Source organism: Schistocerca serialis, chromosome 8, assembly GCF_023864345.2.
Source record: "Schistocerca serialis cubense isolate TAMUIC-IGC-003099 chromosome 8, iqSchSeri2.2, whole genome shotgun sequence".
Lineage (NCBI taxonomy): Eukaryota > Metazoa > Arthropoda > Insecta > Orthoptera > Acrididae > Schistocerca > Schistocerca serialis.
The window spans coordinates 550,064,903-550,086,312 of record NC_064645.1 but is presented as its reverse complement, the minus strand read 5'-3'; the positions used below and the strand labels follow the sequence as shown (position 1 = coordinate 550,086,312).

The following is a 21,410-nucleotide window of genomic DNA, read 5'->3' as shown; positions in this document are numbered from 1 at the left end:
AAGAGACACTTATTATGCAGATCGCACAATTTACTAAGTGGTCACACAACGCTTCTATTACTTCGGCAGGGACCCTGTCCGGTCCTGGAGATTTCTTCTTTTTCAGTCTTAAAATTATATGCCTTATTTTTTCTTGTGGGAAGGGGTACACAAGTTTATTATTCCTATTTTCTTCCCATAACATGTCCCATAACCTACACTCCATCTCTCACCCTCTTCCCCAACATCAGGAACTAGTGTTTCCATTAGTAGGGCAGCTGACTGTTCCCAACTTTCTGTTACCATCCCACCACTCCTTCTGAGAGTGGATAAGACTGTTGGTGATTGTATTTTCTCACAGACTATTTTATATGGTACACCCCAGGAATCGGTTTCTAAGTTAGCCTCCACGAATTGCTTCCATTGTTCCATTTTCTTTTTCCACAACTCTCCCATAAAATGTTTTTTAAAATATCTGTATCTATGCAACCTTTGGACTCTTTCTTCTTGAGTCATGCTGCTCTGGTATAGCTTCCTGGCTCTTCTTGTTACGCATCTTAATTACTGTAGCGCCTTGGTCCAGATGCAAGGTACTCCTTTAGAATGACCTATGCTGATAGGTATCCATGACTCCATTGCTCTATGTATAGTCACTGTCAGTTCTTGCACTTTAACATCTACATTATCACCCAGCAATGGAAGTTCAGTACTACAGAACAATAGTTTAAACACTTCTAACTATAGCATAGTACTCACACCTGATTTCTAATTGTTAACCATTTTGACATGGTACACTGCATAGCAGTACAGCCATGACAGCATCACGTAAAATATTCCACTGACATAAACTCAGCACATGATGTACTGTGCCCTAGTAGACTGCTCTGCAAACACCTTACTGGTTGCAAATAGTGCTCACTGCCACTGCCACAAAATTATGATAAATCAGCTGGTCCAAATGCCTCGCAAATGCCACCCTTAAACTCTGATGACAGTCCTACCTTGAACACATCTCCCCTACACACAAAACTAGGAGAATCAAAACAATTCATTGACTCACACCAGTGTATGTTTATACTGGGAACTGCAGGTGTAATGTGATGCTGCAAGTGGCAGCAAATGTCAACCATGGTTGACTCTTCTGACGCCAACTGTAGTGGTCCGGGGCAGATGGCCTCTACAGTAGCACGGTTGGGTAGTGGTGATGGGTCGCTGTCAGGATGTTGATTGTTGGCAACACATAAAAACAGCATCAACAGTCAAACATTTTATTCAGGCAGAAGCTACAACAACATTTGTAGCATTGATCCAGGAAACTAAGCCCCCCTGTGGCATGCTGTGAGGACGGCACACGGAGGACCGCTGTGGTTGGTCAAAAGCCAACTGTGACTTGCGTCATCGAAGGAATGCTGATGCACTGGCTATGCACGGTATGCCTGCTTGTGTCAAGGTGTGCCAGTGGCACAGAGGCTTGCTGTGTTTCCTGCAAGGGATGTCGGTCTTCAAAAGCAGAACCTGCCCTTACAATTTAAGGTGCACGGCACTAGCATCACCGCACCAGCGGAGGGAGGCCAGCAGCTGCACTGCCCTGGTCTCAGAAGGCTGCCCTCCAGTGCAGAAGTCTGCTGTGATTGGAGTGAGCTGGAACATGGCTCAACCAGTGGGAACGCACCAAGTCCAAGGAAGTGGACTGAAGCCTGCAGTCAGACATGGTGGTGAAGGTCCAAATTTATGGTGACTGTTTGCACAGCCAAATCGCCCCAGCACCCATCGTTGCCCTCTCCTACTGTTTAGTGCTGCCAGACTGGAGCACTTTTGGCTAGAAATGATGGTATTTATAGCAGTTATTATTATTATTATTATTATTATTAAGCATTACAATCCATGAAGGCTTTTTGCTGCAGAATGGACAATGTTGAACCACTTTGCTCTGTCTTTACAAGTAATTTGCCACTGTCTGTCATGTCCTAGTTTTCTGAGATCGTCTTGAATATTGTCCAAGTATCTCATGCGTGGGCGTCCAAGAGGTCGTCTTCCGGTGGGAATCTCTTCAGTCACTTTCTTGATGGTCCTGTTTGGTGGTGCTCTGATGACATGCCCTATCCATTTCAGTCTTTTGGCTTTAATTTTGGCCACTATATCGGAGTCTTTATATAATTTGTAAATTTCATTGTTATTTAGCAATCTCCATTCGTCACTGATCCTATCTCTTATGGGTCCAAATATTTTTCTCAAAATTTTTCGTTCAAATACTCTTAATCTGTTTTCCTCTTTTTTTGTGAGAGTCCAGGTTTCAGATCCATAGGTGAGTACTGGTATAATCAATGATTTGTATACTTGTAGTTTGGTGTTCCTAGAAATTAACTTGCTTTTGAAAACTGTCAAGAGACTATAGTAGCATTTGTTAGCCTTCTGAATTCGTGATTCTATTTCAATTTTTATGGAGTTGTCAGAGGTTACTATTGTACCAAGGTAATTAAATTCATTTGTCTTTGTGAAAGCTGTGTTATTAATTTGCAGTACATTATTATTTGATGGATAGCGGGATAAGATAAAGTACATTGTTTTGTCTGTATTCAGCTGGAGGCCTGTGCCATTTGTGGCTTTAATTAATTGTGCAGTAAGAAGCTTCAAATCATTCTCACTGTCAGATAATAATGCAATGTCATCAGCGTATGCTACAATGTTAATTTTGCTTTCCAGTTGTGCTCCAATTTGTAGTAGCTTTACTTTTTGGATTATTCTATTGATTACTATGTTAAAAAGAACTGGTGAGAGTGAATCCCCTTGTTTGACTCCAGTTTTAACCTCAAAGTCTTCAGAAAGTTTGCTAGCTACTTTTATTTTGTATTTTGAGTTTAAAGTGCAAGATTTTATTAAATTTATCAATTTGTTAGGGATGCAGTTATGTGCCTAAAACTAACCACATACGGTATAACACATTCGTCACTCGAAAGTATGGAAATTGGAGAGCCAGTCCTGCTGTAGGCTAGTCCTGTCCTTCTGTTGTGTCATCGATATTGCAATGCCCAGCTCGGCATGGCTTGCAATATGTAATCAGGCTCCTTGCTGCTGTAGTCATGATGGTATTTCGGCTCCCAAAGATCTCTGAGTTTCCTACAACTAGATTGTCAGAGATGCTATTTTGATGGTAGGGTCCAAAAAGTAGTGAGTGCACTAAACAGCTGTTGATAGATGCCCTCCACGTTCCTGTAACTCACCATGGTGAGTGCTATCAATACTGCTCCACAATAAATGTACATAACAGCATTGTACTTGATCAAGATTATTACCTGTCATCAAGATCAATTATGTGTGTGTGTCTGATAACTTAGCTACATATGGATATACAACAGTAGAGTGAATCCTTGAAACCAGCTGAGGTGTAGGTAGCAAAATAAGTCATTTTTTCCACTAATTAGGGAACCAGTGTACATGAACAATTATACCATACAATTGCTATGTCTTCTACACTTAGAATTGCATCTTCAGCTGTGTTATTTATAATATTTACTTTTTTATTTCCTGACTGTTCAGAATCACATATTAATCTTTACTTTTTTTGCAGTAGTGCCAGCATTACATCTGGAATGTATATTTTACTCTAGTTTCAAACCATGATGGAACAAAAAAATATGACAAGGGTAGATTGATACTCACTACATAGAAAATGTGTTGAGTGGCAGACAGGAGCAATGAAAAAGACTGCCAGATATCATTCAGCTATCACAGTAAGGCCTTCATCAGGCATAGACAAAACAAAACTCTCTCTCTCTCTCTCTCTCTCTCTCTCTCTCTCTCTCTCTCTCTCTCTCTCTCTCTCTCTCACACACACACACACACACACACACACACACACACACAGAGAGAGAGAGAGAGAGAGAGAGAGAGAGAGAGAGAGAGAGAGAGAGAGAGAGTCACTTTCATCTTCAGAGGCTATGCCTTAGCAGTCTTCTTTATTGTGCCTGTCTGCAACTCAATACCTCCTACACGTGGTGAACAGTAGTCTATCCTTCTCACATTGCTGTTACTCAAGTTTCACATCTTTGGATTATTCCCATAACACCAAGTGCTGCTCAGATTCATCCACATGCTGATATTGTACCCTAAGGTATACCACTCCATTCTTTCCTATTGCCAAATCTTTTCAGTAGCTCTTTGCATGCTGAGCTTTATGTAACACAGACCATTCAGACTTCAGATGAGAGGATGTTACTGGACTTTTGGTGTCACCACTAGCTTAGTTAGTTAGTTAAGTGTTCCATTGATCAATAGCATGCAAAACCGTTATGATGTGGAACGTGTCAAATGCACAAGGAATGCACACAGGAAACAAGTTTTTTTTTTTGTTTACATTATAGTGTTGTACTTAAATATTTCTATTATCTATCCCATTCCCTTAAATGGCACAAAATGCATATATTATATCTCCAGATTTATTTACTCATATTCAAGAATTCGTCTGTGGTATAGAAGGAGTTGTCAAGGAGATATGATTTCAATTTGTTTTTGAAACTATTACTGCTGTCTGTCAAACATTTTATTTGATTTGGTAATTTATCAAAAAGTTTTCTAGCAGCATATTTTACCCCTTTCTGTGCCAAAGATAGGTTAAGTAAAGGATAGTGTAGGTCTTTCTTTTTTCTGGCATTGTAATCATGAATGTTGCTGTTGATTTTAAACTGGTCCATGTTGTTGAGAAAAAATTTCATTACTGAGTAAATGTACTGTGAAGCAGTTGTAAGATTTCCTAACCTTTTAAACAGATGCCTACAAGATGTGCGACTATGAACCCCACACATTATTCTAACTACTTTCTTTTGAGCAGTGAATACCTTTTTCCTAAGTGTTGAGGCAGAATATTATTCCGTATGACATCAGAGAGTGGAAGTATGCAAAGTATGTTAGCTTATCAATTTCTACATCCTCAAAATTGGCAATTATTCTGATTGCAAAAGTTGCTGAACCTAGTCACTTTAGGAGATTCAAAATATGAATTTTCCAATTAAGATTCTCATCTATATGTACACCCAAAAACTTAGTATGCTCTACCCTGGCTACTGACTTCTTTTGATGTGTTTGTTTATTGAAGGAATTATAATTTTTGCAACAGAAAATTGGATGTACTGTGTTTTTTCAAAGTTCAGAGCAAGCCCATTTTCAGAAAACCAATAACTTTTCCAAAGACCTTATTTGTATCATTTTCTATTGGACTTTCTTTTACTGGATTAATAATTATGCTTGTATCATCAGTAAACAGTGTCCGTTCAGCATCTTGTTTCCCATAACAAGGGAGGTCATTCACATATATCAAGAAAAGGAGAGGACCCATGATCAAACCTTGTGGCACACCTAATGTAATTTCACCCCAGTTAGATGAAGTGGCAACCTCCTTTGAATCACTTGAAGCATATAAAGAGACCTTTTGCTTCCTGTTCTGTAGATATGACTTAAACCACTCATATGCTGTTCCATTTATACCACAGAATTGTAATTTCTCTAACATAATGTCATGATTCACACAATCAAATGCTTTGGATAAGTCACAGACTATTCCTACTGGTGACATTTTACTATTTAAAGACTCTGTTATGTGGACAGTGAAATTATATATTACTGTCCCAGTGGAACAGCATTTCTGAAATTCGAACTGTGATTTACTAAGTATCCTATTACTGTTGAGATGACTAACCAGTCTTGAGTACATTACTTTTTTGAAGATCTTTGAAAATGCTATAAGCAAGGATACTGGCCACTACAATCATTTGCTGTTGGTAAACTGTTCAATAAGTCCTCCAAATTTGGATTAATTTGGGGAATCCTTTCTGGGTGTTGTAATTTTAAAAGACATTGATGAACATTCACACCGATGTTTGGTTGAGTTTATTAGAGGTTCAAAGATTGGGGCAAGCTGGATGCAACATAGTATCTTGTACCGGCACCATCAATGGACAAAAAGATAAAATTGGGAGGTGTACCTCGATCAATACTGTAAATGTATGACAGTGAACGTGGTATGACAATGTGTAGTGACTTGTGCAGTAGCTAATAACAACTACCTCCGTGCATTTTGTATCTAAATTACCAGTACACGTAAGCAATAAGTATCATGTGTATGTATTAATTACTTAATGAATACATGTGTACTGTCCTTTGCTACCTTCAACTTCATTGTTCATTTCTGTACAATACTTTCTGCAGATTATTAAGAGTAGTTGTTACTTTACAATTACTGTACTAATTGCCTAGTGGAATGGCTACTACATAAATAAATAAAAGCATCTGGTGTTTACATCACACAAGGAAAAGCCCGCAGTATATCTGTGTGTCACTGAGGCACAAAGCAGAAAGGAGGTGGAAACTTCTGCTGCTAGATAGCAACCAAGAAGAGGTGTGGGCCAGTTTTGCAAGGCAAATTAGGAAAGAAGTACCAGGTCACTAATTCTTCAAGCTAAATGCATGTCCTACCTAAGAGGCAAAAGATATACATTCTTTGGGCATAGATTTTGGGAAGGAGAATCTTTATGTGATAGTAGGTGGAGCAAGAATAACACTGTAAGGGATAAGGACAACAGTATTGAGAGTGACCTGGTAAAGATATCTTCAGCAACAAACCAAATCAGTGTTGAGTTTGTTCCTGTTCTGAAGTGTTGCGATTGGTTCCAGTTGAACAGCTCTATGGGCTGAGTCAGTCTAGAGTTATATCACTTGCTTCAGTCAGGTAAGGGGTTTGGCTTATGTTGATGTCATCAGCAGGTGGGATTTTAAATGCATGGCCCAGATTTCAAAAGCAATGGGAAACTGGGTGGACTGAAGGTAAAATCTTTAAAGGAGGACAATGACATTCAAGGGTGTAGGATTGTGGTTTCTGGTGGTGGAAGCTCTATTTTTAGGGAACACTCAGTTAGGGAACACTCAGATTCCAGATAATCTGGATTAAAAATAGTAAAGGTAACTAAAAGTTTCACTCTCAAAAAATGTGAAGTTAAAAAGTAGGATACAATACACTGAGTGCATCAAAATAGTAAAACGTTAAAAAATGAAATAAGTGAAGTTTCAGCAGATTGTAAATCGTGGTCAGGAGAGTTACGTGCCTCCTAAGTGAATGAAGGATGGAAAAGACCCATCATGGTTTAATAACAAAATTTGGAGGATGCTGAGGAAGCAGAGGCTGTTGCACTCTTGGTTCAAAAGCAAATGCACAGATGACAAGCGAATATTAGTAGTAAAAAGAGCTATGTGTGGAGCATACAACAACTACCACTGTCACACTTTATCAAAAGATCTGGCAGAGAACCTAATAAAATTCTGGTCTTGCATAAAATCACTAAGCAGGTCTAAGGCTTCTATTCCGCCCCTTGTTAACCAGTCTGGTCTGGCAGTTAAAAATAGCAAAACGAAATCAAAGTTTTACATTTCATGTTCAAGAAATTGTTTATACAGGAGAATCACACAAACATACCATCATTTGACCATCGGACAGATTCTGATCTGGACAACATAGTAATAAGCATCCCTGGTGTAGAGAAACAACTGAAAGATTTGAAAGTCAGTAAATCACCAGGTCCGGATGGAATCCTAGTTCGACTTTACAAAGAGTACTCTACAGCATTGGCCCCTTACCTAGCTTGCATTTATCATATCTTGCTCAGCACCAAGTCCCAAGCGACTGGAAAAAAGTGTAGGTGACTCCAGTATGTAAGAAGGGTAAAGGAATGGACCCACAAAATTACAGATCAATATCCTTACCTTCTGTTTGCTGCAGGTTCCTCGAACATAGTCACAGTTCGAACATCATAAACTTTCTTGAGACTGAGTAGCTCAAGTCCACAAATCAGTATGGTTTTAGAAAGAACCACTTATGCAAAACTCAGCTTGATATACTGCAAACTATGGATGAAGGGCAACAGCAGATTCCATATTTCTAGGTTTCCGGAAAGCGTTTGACATGGTGCAGGTTGTTAATGAAGGTACGAGCATATGGAATACATTCAATGATATGTAAATGGCTCAAAGATTTCTTAAGTAATACAACCCAGTGCATTGTCTTGACAGCGAGTGTTCATCAGAGACAAGGGTATCATCAGGAGTGCTCCAGGGAAGTGTGAAGGACTGCTGTTGTTCTCTATATTCATAAATGGTTTGGCAGACAGGGTGGGCCACACTCTGCAGCTGTTTGGTGATGATGCCGTGTGCAGTATGGTGTATAGTACGGTGTCGAAGCTGAGTGAGTGTAAGAAAATACAAGATGACTTAGACAAAATTTCCAGTTGGTGCGATGAATGGCAGCTAGCCCTAAATGTGGAAAAACATATTTTGAGGTGGACGAGTAGGAAGATCAAACCTGTACGGTTCAGATACAGTATTACTAGTGTCCTGCTTGACACAGTCAAGTCGTTTAAATATCTGGGCGTAATGTAGCAAAACGATCAAGTAAGAACTGTGGTAGGGAAGGTGAATGGTCGACTTCGCTTTATTGGGAAAATTTGAGGAAAGAGTGGTTCACCTGTAAAGGAGGCTGCATATAGGACATGATACAACCTATTCTTTAGTACTACTTGAATGTTTGTGGTCTGTATCATGTCGGATTGCAGAAAGACAGCGAAGCAATTCAGAGGTGGACTTCTATATTTGTTACTGGTACGTTCGAACAACACGTAAGTGTTATGGAGATGCTTCGGGAACTCAAATGGGAATCGCTAGAGGGAAGGCAATGTTCTTTTCGAGAAACACTATTGAGAAAATTTAGAGAACTGGGATTTGAAGCTGACTGACAAACAACTCTACTGCCGCCAACACACACTGCGCCTAAGGATCATGAAAAAAGATACGAGAAATTAGGGCTCATACAGAGGCATATAGATGGCCGTTTTTCCCTTGCTCTACTTGACAGTGGAACAGGAAAGAAAATGACTAGTAGTGATTCAGGGTACCCTCTGCCATGCACCGTATGGTGGCTTGCGGAGTATCTATGTCTATGTAGATGCAGATATAAATTTGTGGAGATGAAACACAGCCAACAAATTAAGGAGGTGTAATTTGTTTCCAAACTTTAGTGGGCCAATTATAGGTGGAAGATGAATATGGATGGATATAACTCTGTCTCATGTTACTGCAAGTTAAGTAGTTGTTACTTACCATAAGAAAGTACACAAATATAAAAACACTGACACCTTTTGAGTTTGCAATAATCAGCATTTTAAACTTGGGTTCTAGAAGTATATTTTCTACATTTGCATCTACATCCATACTCCGCAAACTACCATGAAGTGCATGGCAGAGGGTATGGCTTTCTGTACCGGTCACCAGAGATTCCTCCCATTCCATTCACATATGGAGCATAGGAAGAATGATTGTTTGAATGCCTCTGTGCATGCTGTAATTACTCTAATCTTGTCTTCACAGTCTCTATGTGAGTGATATGTAGGGGGTTGTAGTATGTTCTTAGAGTCATCATTTAAAGCTGGTTCTTGAAACTTCATTAGTAGACTTTCTCAGGATGGTTTACGTCTATCTTCAAGATTCTACCAGTTTAGTTACTTCTTGGTAACATTCTCCCATGGGTCAAACAAACCTGTGACCATTCATGCTGCCCTTCAGCATAAAAACTGCAGAAACTTTTGATAAACCTTTCTGTCAATAACAGATCATTTGGGTTTGAATACTTCCTTAGCAGAGGGTCTACAGTCCCGCAGCATAAAGCCTTCCCAAACAAGGTGATAAAATATTATAACTTTCTTAAAAATAAATATTTACGTGGTAAAATAATAAAATGTTGTTCAAATGAACTTAGCAATTTTCTTAAATGTAAATATTTAAGTGGTTAAGATAAAACCAGTAGTAAAATAATGAAATGCTGTTCAGCTGAACTTAGTAATTACCATATATTAAGTTACTTACACACTCAATTTCAGTGATAGATTCCCAAGGAGGCAAACAGTCTGAAGTTTTACAAAAAGTTAAAATTTTTAATAGTTAAGATAGCAAGCAAATAACTTTAAGTGGTGATTACATTCAGCTGATTATACTGCTGTTCTCAGATCAATTATAAAAACATATACTCACTGCTCTTAAATGTCTGTAAGTGGTGATTACTTTCAGCTGATTATACTGCTGTTCTCAGATCAATTATAAAAACATATACTCACTGCTCGTACATGTCTGCATCACAGTGGATGTTCATGTAGGAGATGGATCTCAATAAAATAATGGCACATACCACTGAGATAAAATATTAGTTATTCAAGACTTGTAAGATGAGTCTTTAATAGCTAATACTTTTGTCGCATAGAATGGAGCCACTGCCCTCCTGAATATGAGGCCAGTGTGCCAACAAATTCTTTAATTACCTCATTTGGTTATACCTAATGTAGAGTTGTCTTATGTTTGTACATATTTGGAATGAGTTATTTTGCTAACATAATAAATAATTATACACTGTTTGTTTCATGGATCATTCGTAACATGAGGAAGTGGATGCTGGCTTTCACTAAAGACGTAACTGTGTTTTGCTATGTGATATTGCAATTGCAAGGCGCATTTGAAATGGATTATGCCTGAAGAGAACATCTAGCTGTATGTGGTGGCACACACTAGTGTTGAACGTTGATGGTTCAGTGTTGTTTGTGAGGAGTTATATCTTACTTGTTACCTTTATACTGCAACTGGGTATTTGGAGCTTTGTTAGTGAGTTATTTTAGTGTCAGTAGTTACTGGCTACAGATTTGTTTTCAGCTTTGGAACTTTTACTAAGGGTTGTTATTAATAGTTGGATATTTTTTACTTTGCATTTGTTATTAGTTGTGGATATGAAGAAGAAAATCACTAGCATGACGTTGCATGCCGCAGTAGGTGACAATGATAATGATCCTCTAGTTGTATGGTCTTATAGACATTTATATCAAGTGCCATGTTTACATGGGAAATTTATGAAGTTAACCAAAATTGCTGCCTTTTAGACCAGCAATGAGTATAAGTTGTGATGTCGCCATGACAATGTTTGATGATCTACTTGGAGGAGCTCCTGGTTAGACAAGTCTGACTCTTCATGACATTAACTTGCTCGCAGATGATGGTTTTTGTTTTGTTTTTTGGTGTGTGTGTGATTTTTCTTTGTGTGACACTAGATTCAACAAAGGATTAAACAGTCAACTGGTTGCACATGAATGGTAGGTACGTTGACTATGGTAGGTACATTGACCTAGTCCAGCTCCAAATTCTGACTATTGCTTTTTAGCAATGTAATTTTATGAGTTAACAACATTTCATTCTAATGAAGACACCTGTGTCAAAACCTAGGCCAATGTACCTACCATTTATGTGAAACCAGTTGGCTGGTTAATCTTACATTGAAACTGTAGAATACGGTTGCTGAGTAACAGCCATGGTCAAAACTATAATACTAGATTTGTGTGTAGGCCGATTCTGTGTTATTAGTTGCAGTTAAGAATGACTAATTAAGATTGGTGGGTATCATGGAGTTTGTTTTGGCTATTTTGGTCAAGTTAGGTTTTCAATAATACTTACGTCAGCAAGTTTTGGTTTTTGGCATTGTAAAGTTTGTTCTAGCAACCCAGGTGAAGTAATGTTTTTCATGTTTTCAAAGCCAGTATCTGTAAAGAGCTGTACTTTCTTGGTATCTAGGACTTCGGCTCGAGCTATAAACACCAAGTGAAGTTTTCGATATCAGTTTTTCGATTGAGTTATGGTTTAATTTGAACAATATAGGTCAGGTGAAACTTCCGAAACTAGTTATCTGCACATTTGTGTTGGTGTTGTACAGCTGAGTTTATCTGTTTAGGTTAACTGAAGATAGTGATACCAATTTTGTGGATTGTTTCATGTTGGCTCACTGGACTTTAGCGTGAGGTTTTGTTTGGATATGTATTTTATGTTAGGAATGTCGTACATAGAGCTGAGTTTTTCTCTTCAAGTTAATCGAAGGTAGCGATACCAATTTTGTGAATTTTTGCGCGAGTTTTTATGTTAGGAATGTCATACATTTTGTTTGTTCCTGCCCGAAACTACCTGCTTACTGTGTCCCTTTAGTTTCATGTTCTGCTTCAAATTAATTTGATATATTTTGTATAATGGGAGTGTTTCCATCTTGACTGTGTGACGTAATGGTCACAGTATTGCATACGGATGAAAAGCCGGTGTCCGCCATCTTAATAATGTCACAGGTCAAAGCAGACAGCTGGTATCGGACATTTCGATGTTCATCTAAATTAAATGGAGATCTTTGACTACATTACATATACTTTATGTTACATATCTCCAGTGTGACAAGTTCGTCGTGGATGTCGAATAATATATTACAAAAAAACGATATGCTAATGTTCCTTCCACAGTCGCCAAATAAATTATATTCAAGGATGTGGAATAAGTAAAACTGAAATCTTAAACATAGTTTCAATTAAGTGATAATAATCAGCTTGTCACAAAACATATAAATGTACAATAATTGAGGGGAATATGATGATTCTCACTAAAGAGAGAATCTGTTTACAACATTTATTTATATCCATCTTATCACTGCATCAAAGACGTGCTGAAATCAGATTTTACATAGGACATTATTTGATGTTATTAATAATATACACATGTAATAATATATACACATCAACTCCGCCAATGCCGGTCCCAAGCCCGGGGCCAAATCTCGCAAGTGATGAGGAAGGAGGAGGGGGGAGGAGTAACACCTCGTAAAAAAACCTGTGTCCACTTGGCTCTGGATGGTAACACCCTGTGAGGGGCCCTGCCTGGGGTTACAGGTGAAACCCCAAAATCCAGACATGTCTGTGTGGTAGCCACCGGTACTCTGGTCAGTGTCTGTTGGCTCTGTGAGCTTGGTTGTGATTGAATCTTCTGGAACTCAAAACTCCAGTCGAAAATATGTGAGACCCTTTGTGATTTTACCACCAAAACCTCAACAAAAACCAATAACCATGACAGAACAATGGGAAAGAATCCACAACCCTGGGCCCCAGTTAGTAAGACTGGGTAATAAACCTGATCATCGGATTTCAGGAGATCACACATGTCATGAAGAGAAGAATCGGAGCTTCTCAAAAACCCTCATGACAAGGAGAATATTTTTACATGGGAACACTCAACACAAAAATACTACTGAAGCCAGGTAAATTGAAACAATTTACAAACACCATGGATAAATTCAACACGAAAATTATGGCAATACAGGAAACATGATTCGCAGATGAGAACCACTTTGATTCGGAAAATTATAGAAAATATAAGAGAAAGTCTGATATAACCATTCCATGAAGTAATCTCAAACTCTTCGGAACAGGATTTGTAGTACATAAATCAATACTGGACTCTGTAATAGATTTCATCTCAAAATCAGAAAAAATTTCAACACTGACAATACGATCTGGAAACAAAGCCTATACACTAATTAGTGCACATGTGACCACAAATAATTATAACAAGAAGAACCCACAGATGATAAAGGAATTCTGGGAAGATCTGGAAGAAACTATCAGCAAAATCTCCGAGAATCATGTAAAGGTGTTACAAGGAGATTTCAATGCCCATTTAGGCAAGGAAAGAAAATTCCGAGACATGACAGGGAAACACACGGCCCATAAGAGAACAAACAAAAATCAAGCAAACTTGATAAATTTCTGCAGGAATTTTGAGCTGAAAATCATGTCAATGCAATTACAGAAAACCAGTAGTTTGGAAATCCCCCAACAATAGTCTAGGAGAATTTCAGATAGACCACGTAGCAATATCCATGAAAAATGCTGGAGAAATAATGAACGTAAGAACTAGGAAAGGAGTCTTTGAGTATGATCACCTCTTCCTCCAAGTCAAAGCAAAATTTATACCAGACAGACAAATCAAGAGAACCAACAGACCTTCCAGAAGAGATCCAGAGTACCTGCAACTAAACAAGAAAGAAATAATAGAAGAAATTACAAAAATGAACAGCAACAACTGGATAGAACTGTCAGAAAAAAAGAGAGACCTTATAAAATTGGGGCAACCACTGAGAAAAAGGAAACATCAATTGTTGAACATGACATGCACCAGAGCCATAGAAGACAGAATACAAGCCTGAAAAAAAATTTAATAGCCATAGAACACAAGAAAAATGGGAAGAATTCAACAGAATACAGAAAAACACTTCAAAAATAATCCGCAGAGAAACAAGAGGTTATGAAAACAGCAGGTTGAAGGAAATAGAAGAGGACTTCACCAGAAGCATATGAAAATTTTACAAAATATTCTGAGAAAATATGACAGGCTATCAACCTCCAAGCTTATGCTTCAAGAGGCAAATGGAACACAGGAGACAAATCTAAAGAAAAACTGTGAAATATTAGCTCAATACTTTGACACATTAATCATCGGCGATGAACCAAAACAGAGATTACAGTTTACAAAACCAAAACTTAAACAGGACTCTGAACCTCCAACACATGAAGAAATAGTGAAAATAACAAAATCATTGAAAAATAACAGAGCACCAGGAGAAGATGGACTGATAGCAGAAATATGGAAATTAGACCATGAAAACATTACACCCAAAACACACAGAATAATCAAAAACATTTGTGAAATAGAAAAGGTGCCAGAAGAATGGAAGTCAGCCCTAATACACCCTCTCCACAAGAAAGAAGACAAAACAGACCCTAATAACTACAGAGGAATTTCATTACTGTCTGTGACACACAAAATTCGGGACTAGTGCAGCAGGGGATACAACCCGTCAGCTTTGGACAATGACGTCACAAGTGGCCAATCGAGAAGCGATTCTTCTTAGTGTTGTAGCTCCCTTCAGTGGCTGATAAGTGTTTTTTGGCTTTTTAAAAAAAAAATCTCACGAGATAGAATAAACAGATCCACTTTATTAAGCAATCAGTAAAAAAACGAAACTGAAACATAACAGCAAAAGCGAAAATGGGAAACTGCTCTCTTGCGGCTTGTGACGTCCTTGTCCAAAGCCGACGGGTTGTATCCCCTGCTGCACTAGACCCCAAAATTCTATCCAAAGCTCTATTAAATTGCCTAGAACCTCAGATAGATCCACATATCAGAGGGTACCAAGCAGGGTTCAGGAAGGGAAGATCGTGCAGTGAACATATCTGGTGTCTGAGAACAATATTAACAATGAGAAAGCCCAGAAGCACCACAATAACATTTGTTGATTTAAAGAAGGCCTGCGATTCCATAGACAGAGAAACAGGTTTCAATAACTGGAAGAAACAAAAGAAGACAAGACCAGAAAACTAATCCAGGAAACGGAAATACGGAAGCGTCCGATCCCGCCCGTCTGCTTTGAACCATGACGTCACAAATATGGCGGAAACAAAAACAAACACACACACTTTCCACAAGAAGCCTAATGACACTAACGGGACAAGCGCGGGAAATGGGGTGTTTTGGGTGGGGGGCAAACTAAATATAAACAAATTTAGACGCCTTGCATAGCTACAACGTGTAAGTGAAGACAGCCATGCATGAATACCCACCCACCTCCCCAGCGGTCGTAACCCCTGCAACCCATAGACGATAAAGATGCTTCAGTAGCTGATTAGTGTTTTTTGTCTTTTTTAAAAAAAAAATCTCACGGGATAGAACGAACAGATCAGAAAGATAAATATAATAAACTAAAACAGAAATTGGGGGAAACATAATTAAAATAAGTAATAAGTGTTTTTAAATTAAAAAAAAAGATCTCACGAGATAGAACGAACAGATCAGAAAAGTTAATAAAATAAGATAAAACAGAACTGGAGACAGCCACACTCAAACCAAACTCCGCGCCGTCATGACGTCACACACGACAACACCCTTACGTCACGAGTTGGATCGGACACTTCTGTCGACCCCAGGAAACATTAACAAATACAGAATCAAAAGTGAAGTTCATGGGAGAGATCTTGGAACTGTTCGAAATCAACAAAGGAGTGAGACAGGGAGCTAACCTGTCACCCATTTTATTTAACGTAGTTTTAGAGAAAAATAATGAGGGCATGGGACAAAGGAGTCAATGTGTTAAAGATGGGGAGAGACAAAAATAGAACCATCAACATAAAATGTCTGGCCTTTGCTTATGATATAGCCATCATAAGAAATAAGAGAAAAGAAGCCAAAGAAGCCCTAGAGACACTACATGACATTGCAGCCAGAACAGGACTGCAAATTTTCTTATCAAAAAACCCAGTACATAGACACAAAATCCACAGACAGAAGCCCATTGGTAACGAAGTATGGAAAGATAGCACAAGTAGAAAGTTTCAAATACCTGGGAGAGATTATACAGAAAAAAAAGGACTAAATTTGACAGCCAATGAAGAAAGCGTTGCAAAGCTACAAAAAGCTTGCAGACTTACATGGAACCATTACAACAAAATAAGTATTTCTGTTAATGCAATTTTGTCATATGTTGACATGATGGAGACCGTGGATGTTGTTTGAAGACAAATGTTGATGGTGTTAGGACAGCAACCAGCCACAAATTTGTGGCTGGTTGCTGTCCTAGCACCATCAACATTTCCGTTAATGCCAAATTAAGACACTAAAAAACAGTAGTCTTACCAGAAGCCTTGTATGTCTCGGAAACAACAGTAATCAAGGGAAGGAAAAAAATCAAGGAAATGGAAAAGCAAGAGAGGAAAATTCTAAAAAAGATATGTGGGTAAGTTCAGAGGCAGGGGATCTGAATAAAAAAGCTGACAAAAGAACTGTACAAACATACAGAGACAACTACAGACAACATCAGCAAAAAAGAAGGGCTAAATTCTATCGGCACATTTATAGGAGAAACAAAAATAGGCTGATCCAGAAGATTTTTAACACAGTGATGAGTAATTTGATGAAAACTAACTGGGCAAAGGAGAACATGAAAGACCTCAAGAAACTAAATATCTCCACAGAAGAAATAACACACTGAGAAAAATACAGAGAAAAAAATCAAGAAACAGAAATTCGAGGAAGCACCAAAAGAGAAGAAGACAGGAAAGACATGGACAGAAGAGAGGAAGAAGAAACACAGTGAATACATGAGGGGTTTTCGGGAAGAGATGAGACGAAAAAAAGTGCCGTGAAAATTGATTGTATTTTAACGCTCTCCTAAATGGGGAATTAACAATGATGATGATGATGATGATGATAATACACACATTAGTCAGGTCTACTACTTGGAGGCGTACGAAACTCTTCAGTTGAGTAGGAGTAGTCTGCTATCAATAAATCCTTTGGGTTCCTCTTGAACTGAACTTTTTATGGCTGTTGGCAAGTTATTGCAAATGTGTGGAACTGAATAACGGGCACTTTTCTGGACCGAAGTAAGAGACTGCAAATACCTGTTAATATTCTTACTTTTAGAATTGATTCGGTGCACTCAAAAACTCAAATGTTGGTTGGAAGAAAGAGCTATTTTCGACTTCCACTGACAACGGAATCTATCCAACGTTCCCAGAAGTTGTTAAAATCATAGCAGTTACCTTGCATTGTGATACTGCATAAAACAACACGTACACCAGCAGGATCAAGTCGTAGAGCCACAGGGGTACGAAAACAATAAACCAGTTCCAATGAGTTCGAGAATCAAGCCGCAACACCAGTAAAATGAAAAACACGAGTAAAATAAACCACGTAAATAATGCACGATGCAAAACAGCCATAGTGGTGAACTATTTACAATTCGTCGCCAGTTTATTTACTGCTCATTTGTTTGGTAAATTATCCATCTGAGAGTATGAGATAAATTCCTGAGACGCTTTACTCCGAAACTACTCATTTCACACCGTATCAGAGTGACAGCGCAGATTCATCCCTCCTGTCTAGTCTGCGGAAGAGTAATACGAGCATCATGAAATATGTTACACACGCAAAAGATGTTTAGTGAACGAATTATGTCATCAGCGTTGACACCTTGTGGTTTCTGACATACTTCATGGCATTCTCCTCTACGAATAAACAACACACGACTTCTAAGCGGCATGACAACACACCACAGTCCACAAGCCCGCAAACTCCCGAACACAAAGATATGACGAGGAAAATTGTGTTCAGTCCATCACAATCGGTCTTTATCATACTTCCACTTAAATCTCCGAAGTGAATTGTGGATACATTTCGATATTATATCATCCCATTTGAAAATTATTGATGAAGGCAGTAATCTTAGTCTTCTTAGACTCGGAGGCAAAATACTTATACAATAAATAATACTGTCTGTGTCGGCAGAGAGAGTATTTTCGAACCAACTGTTTGGCGTTTAATGTTTATGTATATCTCATGATACAGTGACACGAGAAGCTAAAGGAATAGTCGTGTTAAACTTTTTTAATCGTTTTCTCACTGTTGAAACATGGTCAACGACTGGTCACCAGAACCGCCGAGAGAAGCGGAGGAAGTGTCATGTAATAATTCAGAAATTGCGCCCTTTGGCTTAACTAGCTCAGACAGCGACGATGACAGCGTTCATCCTGATGGTTATGAACCACTAACTAATATGGCACTTGAAGAAGCAGAGAACGAAGTGACTGATACCGTAAGTTTATTGAATAGTGTTCTTCGTGACTAGTGAACACACGAAAGGTGGAGAAAACTTACCTATTGCAGCCGCATGTAGCCCACATGGGTACTTAAGTGTGCTCTTTGGTTTCTGTTAAATCTTGTAGTAGACCATATCTTGATCAAGTTAGTCTTTTGGTCAAGTTAGTTTTATTAATCAAAACTATTCGCTATCAGTGTATGGCACAATCTTTCATGGGATCTGACTTGTAGAGATGATTTTTTATCAATGTTTAGTGAACTTACAGTAACACTTACAATAATTGAGAATTATTTTGTACTCTCATTCCCGATATCGTGGTTTATTTCATTTTTCGATGTAAACACTTTGCCAAAGCACTGCAGATCTTCCATTCACTAAATGGAACAATGTATGAACTGCGGCAGCCTTGTGCACAAAAGGATAAGTAATTTCACTCTGCAAGGCATTTACAGGTCAAACAATAAGACTGTGGTTATTGCATGCGAACTCTTCAATGAAGTGTGCTGCAAAACATTTAGCAGTGACTAAGGGATCAGTGCAGACATTGCCATTGAAGGAGACGTCATGAACTGTTGTAGAGCCTTGGTGGCTGTAGATGTAGCAGAGTTTAGTCCATTCTTGAGATTATGGGGTTTGGGCTCTGACAGAAGATACACACTCAAGCACTCCTGTTTCCACAGTAGGGTGAAGTGGGGTAAGTGTAACCACGTTTTGGCATAGTTCAACTTTGACACAAAATTGCCAACTTGTTATTGAAGATATGATTTTGAAATTTCTCATGCTTAAAGTTTGACTTACTGACTTTTAAACAATATACATGTTGTTTTTGAAAAAAAATTATATGGTCAAATAATTGTTTTCAAAATTTTCTGTTGTGAGGTTACACTTGGCCTATGGTTCGGGGCACGTGTAACCCCGCATTGTTGTACCCATACAGAGCATTGCAAAAGAGACTTGGAGTAAGTGACCTGATTATCCAATTTTTACTGAATTTGAAGATTTTTTAAATTATTAAAACGTCTTAAATTTTACTCAAGATATGAACTTTTTTGCACACGCCTCTTTGTATATTATGAAATACACAGAAAATGTTAGCTAAACTAAAAAATAATTGTTAGCCTACACCATAAAACACTGAAACAGAATGCATCATAGATGATTTATTTTTGTTTTAGGCCAGTTATTTATTAGTTTAAATTCTACAAAAGTAATATTTTTTCTTTAGTAGGCAAGTTAACAAAAATAATAAAATATCTAGTCTCAAAAGAAAAGAAAAATTCACATTATAAGTTCACTTTCTATTATTTTTCATGGTAATTGAACTAAAGTTGTTGGCAATTTGCGTTTATTGCTAAACTGCACTAATTCAACTTATTATATTCATACTTAGGCCCTAACTATTATTTAGTCACATTTGATTCATACAACATTCAGTAACACCAAATGTCAGATCTCTCTTGTGACCCAAAGTAGGCTCAGGCAGCACTGAAATGACATCAGAGGATGGAACTTCCATCTCATCTCTTCTATCAGGCCAGTGGAATGTGGTGCCATGCTTTGTCTTATTTTTGCATCTGAGGAAAATCACTTTCTGGATCTCCTAAATCACTAATTTTGGTAACTTGGCCAATAAAATGAACTTTCTTACATTTTATTGCAAAAGCTAGCAGAACATAGTTTCCAACTGTAATTATATCTTTGGCTTCAAAAAAGTTTGCCTCTTCTTCTTCTTCTTCTTCTTCTTCTTCTTCTTCTTCTTCTTCTTCTTCTTCACAGTTTATCATTTCTTTCCTGAGATCGTCCAGTGTTAGTATGGTCCCATTTTCTTCATCACTACTTATTTAAGTTAGGCCTCCTTCAGTTTCACTTTCTTCACTTGTTGATTCAAATTCGTCTTTTTTTCTTGCTCCCCACATGAGCAATCAGGGATTTTTTTTCCACAACATTCTGAGATGCCATTTTGGATAAAGTAACAGTACTTTTCATTACTAAGCCCTTTTTTTATGCCAATAATGCTTTTTTGTTTTGCTTTCTCCTTATTATTCTTGTTTCCTCTAAAATCTTTTTCTTTATAGATGGCATCTTGAAAAGTGATAACTTCAGCTCCTGGTGCAATCCTTTTCTTCTTTGTTTTACCAATGGGACTACACTGTCGGAATGTTTCCAATAATAAGCTTTCAAATGACAAATCAGAAGTTCAAGAACATAATGAAGCATTGGTTAGCTTGGGAATGGTTGAGAAAGAACTCTGATACTGGGAGAACTGCAGGGCTCAGTAGATGTAGGCCTATAAAATTCTTGAGGTTGTTCAGCTGGAAGCTTCTCAAAAATCTGAGTACTTTCTGTTAGAGACGTAGCTTCCTCACAGTCTATGGCTGCATTATCGTGAGCTGGCAATGGGTTTATTTCTGCCAAAGATTTGGTATGAGCTACATATCTTTTATATGCCTCCGGATCATGTTTAGTTTTATCAATTACTTCTCTACTGTAAGGGAATATTCCTGTGTTTTGAAAACCACTTTTAAACATTTCAGGTGGTGTTTCATTCCATAGGCTACAGCAGTGAGGACATTGGAAAAGTCACATTTGCTAATTTTTACCCCTTGATGATGTCTCTGGTAACGAGTTATTTTGGTCCCAAGTAGATTTCACACTCTTAAACACTGCTACATCCATTGGCTGCAGGATAAATTATCATGCTCAACATTGTTGTCAGTCAAACAATGCTTCACATACTGTACTGTAATTGAAATGGTGGCATTCTTTACAGTTCTGTGTCATATTTTATAAAAGGAAACATGGTTTAAAAATATAGTAGACTTAAATAAAAAGAAATATGTATCTTACACAAACTCAGTAGACCTACAAATCCAGCACATCAGGTATTCTGGTATCC

At 38.0% G+C, this 21,410-nt stretch overlaps 2 protein-coding genes across 2 annotated transcripts in view; one reads left to right on the top strand and one right to left on the bottom strand.

Annotated features, from left to right (window-relative positions):
* The window catches only part of LOC126416055 (transmembrane protein 60), a 43,840-nt gene extending 25,853 nt beyond the window's left edge, over positions 1–17,987 (bottom strand). Inside the window, exon 1 of the mRNA XM_050083528.1 lies at positions 17,457–17,987. Within this exon, the coding sequence (XP_049939485.1) occupies positions 17,457–17,636 (180 nt within the window). The 5' untranslated portion in view covers positions 17,637–17,987. The remainder of the gene's footprint in view (positions 1–17,456) is intronic.
* Positions 17,988–18,164: 177 nt separating this feature from the next.
* LOC126416054 (uncharacterized) overlaps positions 18,165–21,410 on the top strand; it is a 75,515-nt gene continuing 72,269 nt past the window's right edge. The window contains exon 1 of the mRNA XM_050083527.1: positions 18,165–18,508. Within this exon, the coding sequence (XP_049939484.1) occupies positions 18,326–18,508 (183 nt within the window). The 5' untranslated portion in view covers positions 18,165–18,325. The remainder of the gene's footprint in view (positions 18,509–21,410) is intronic.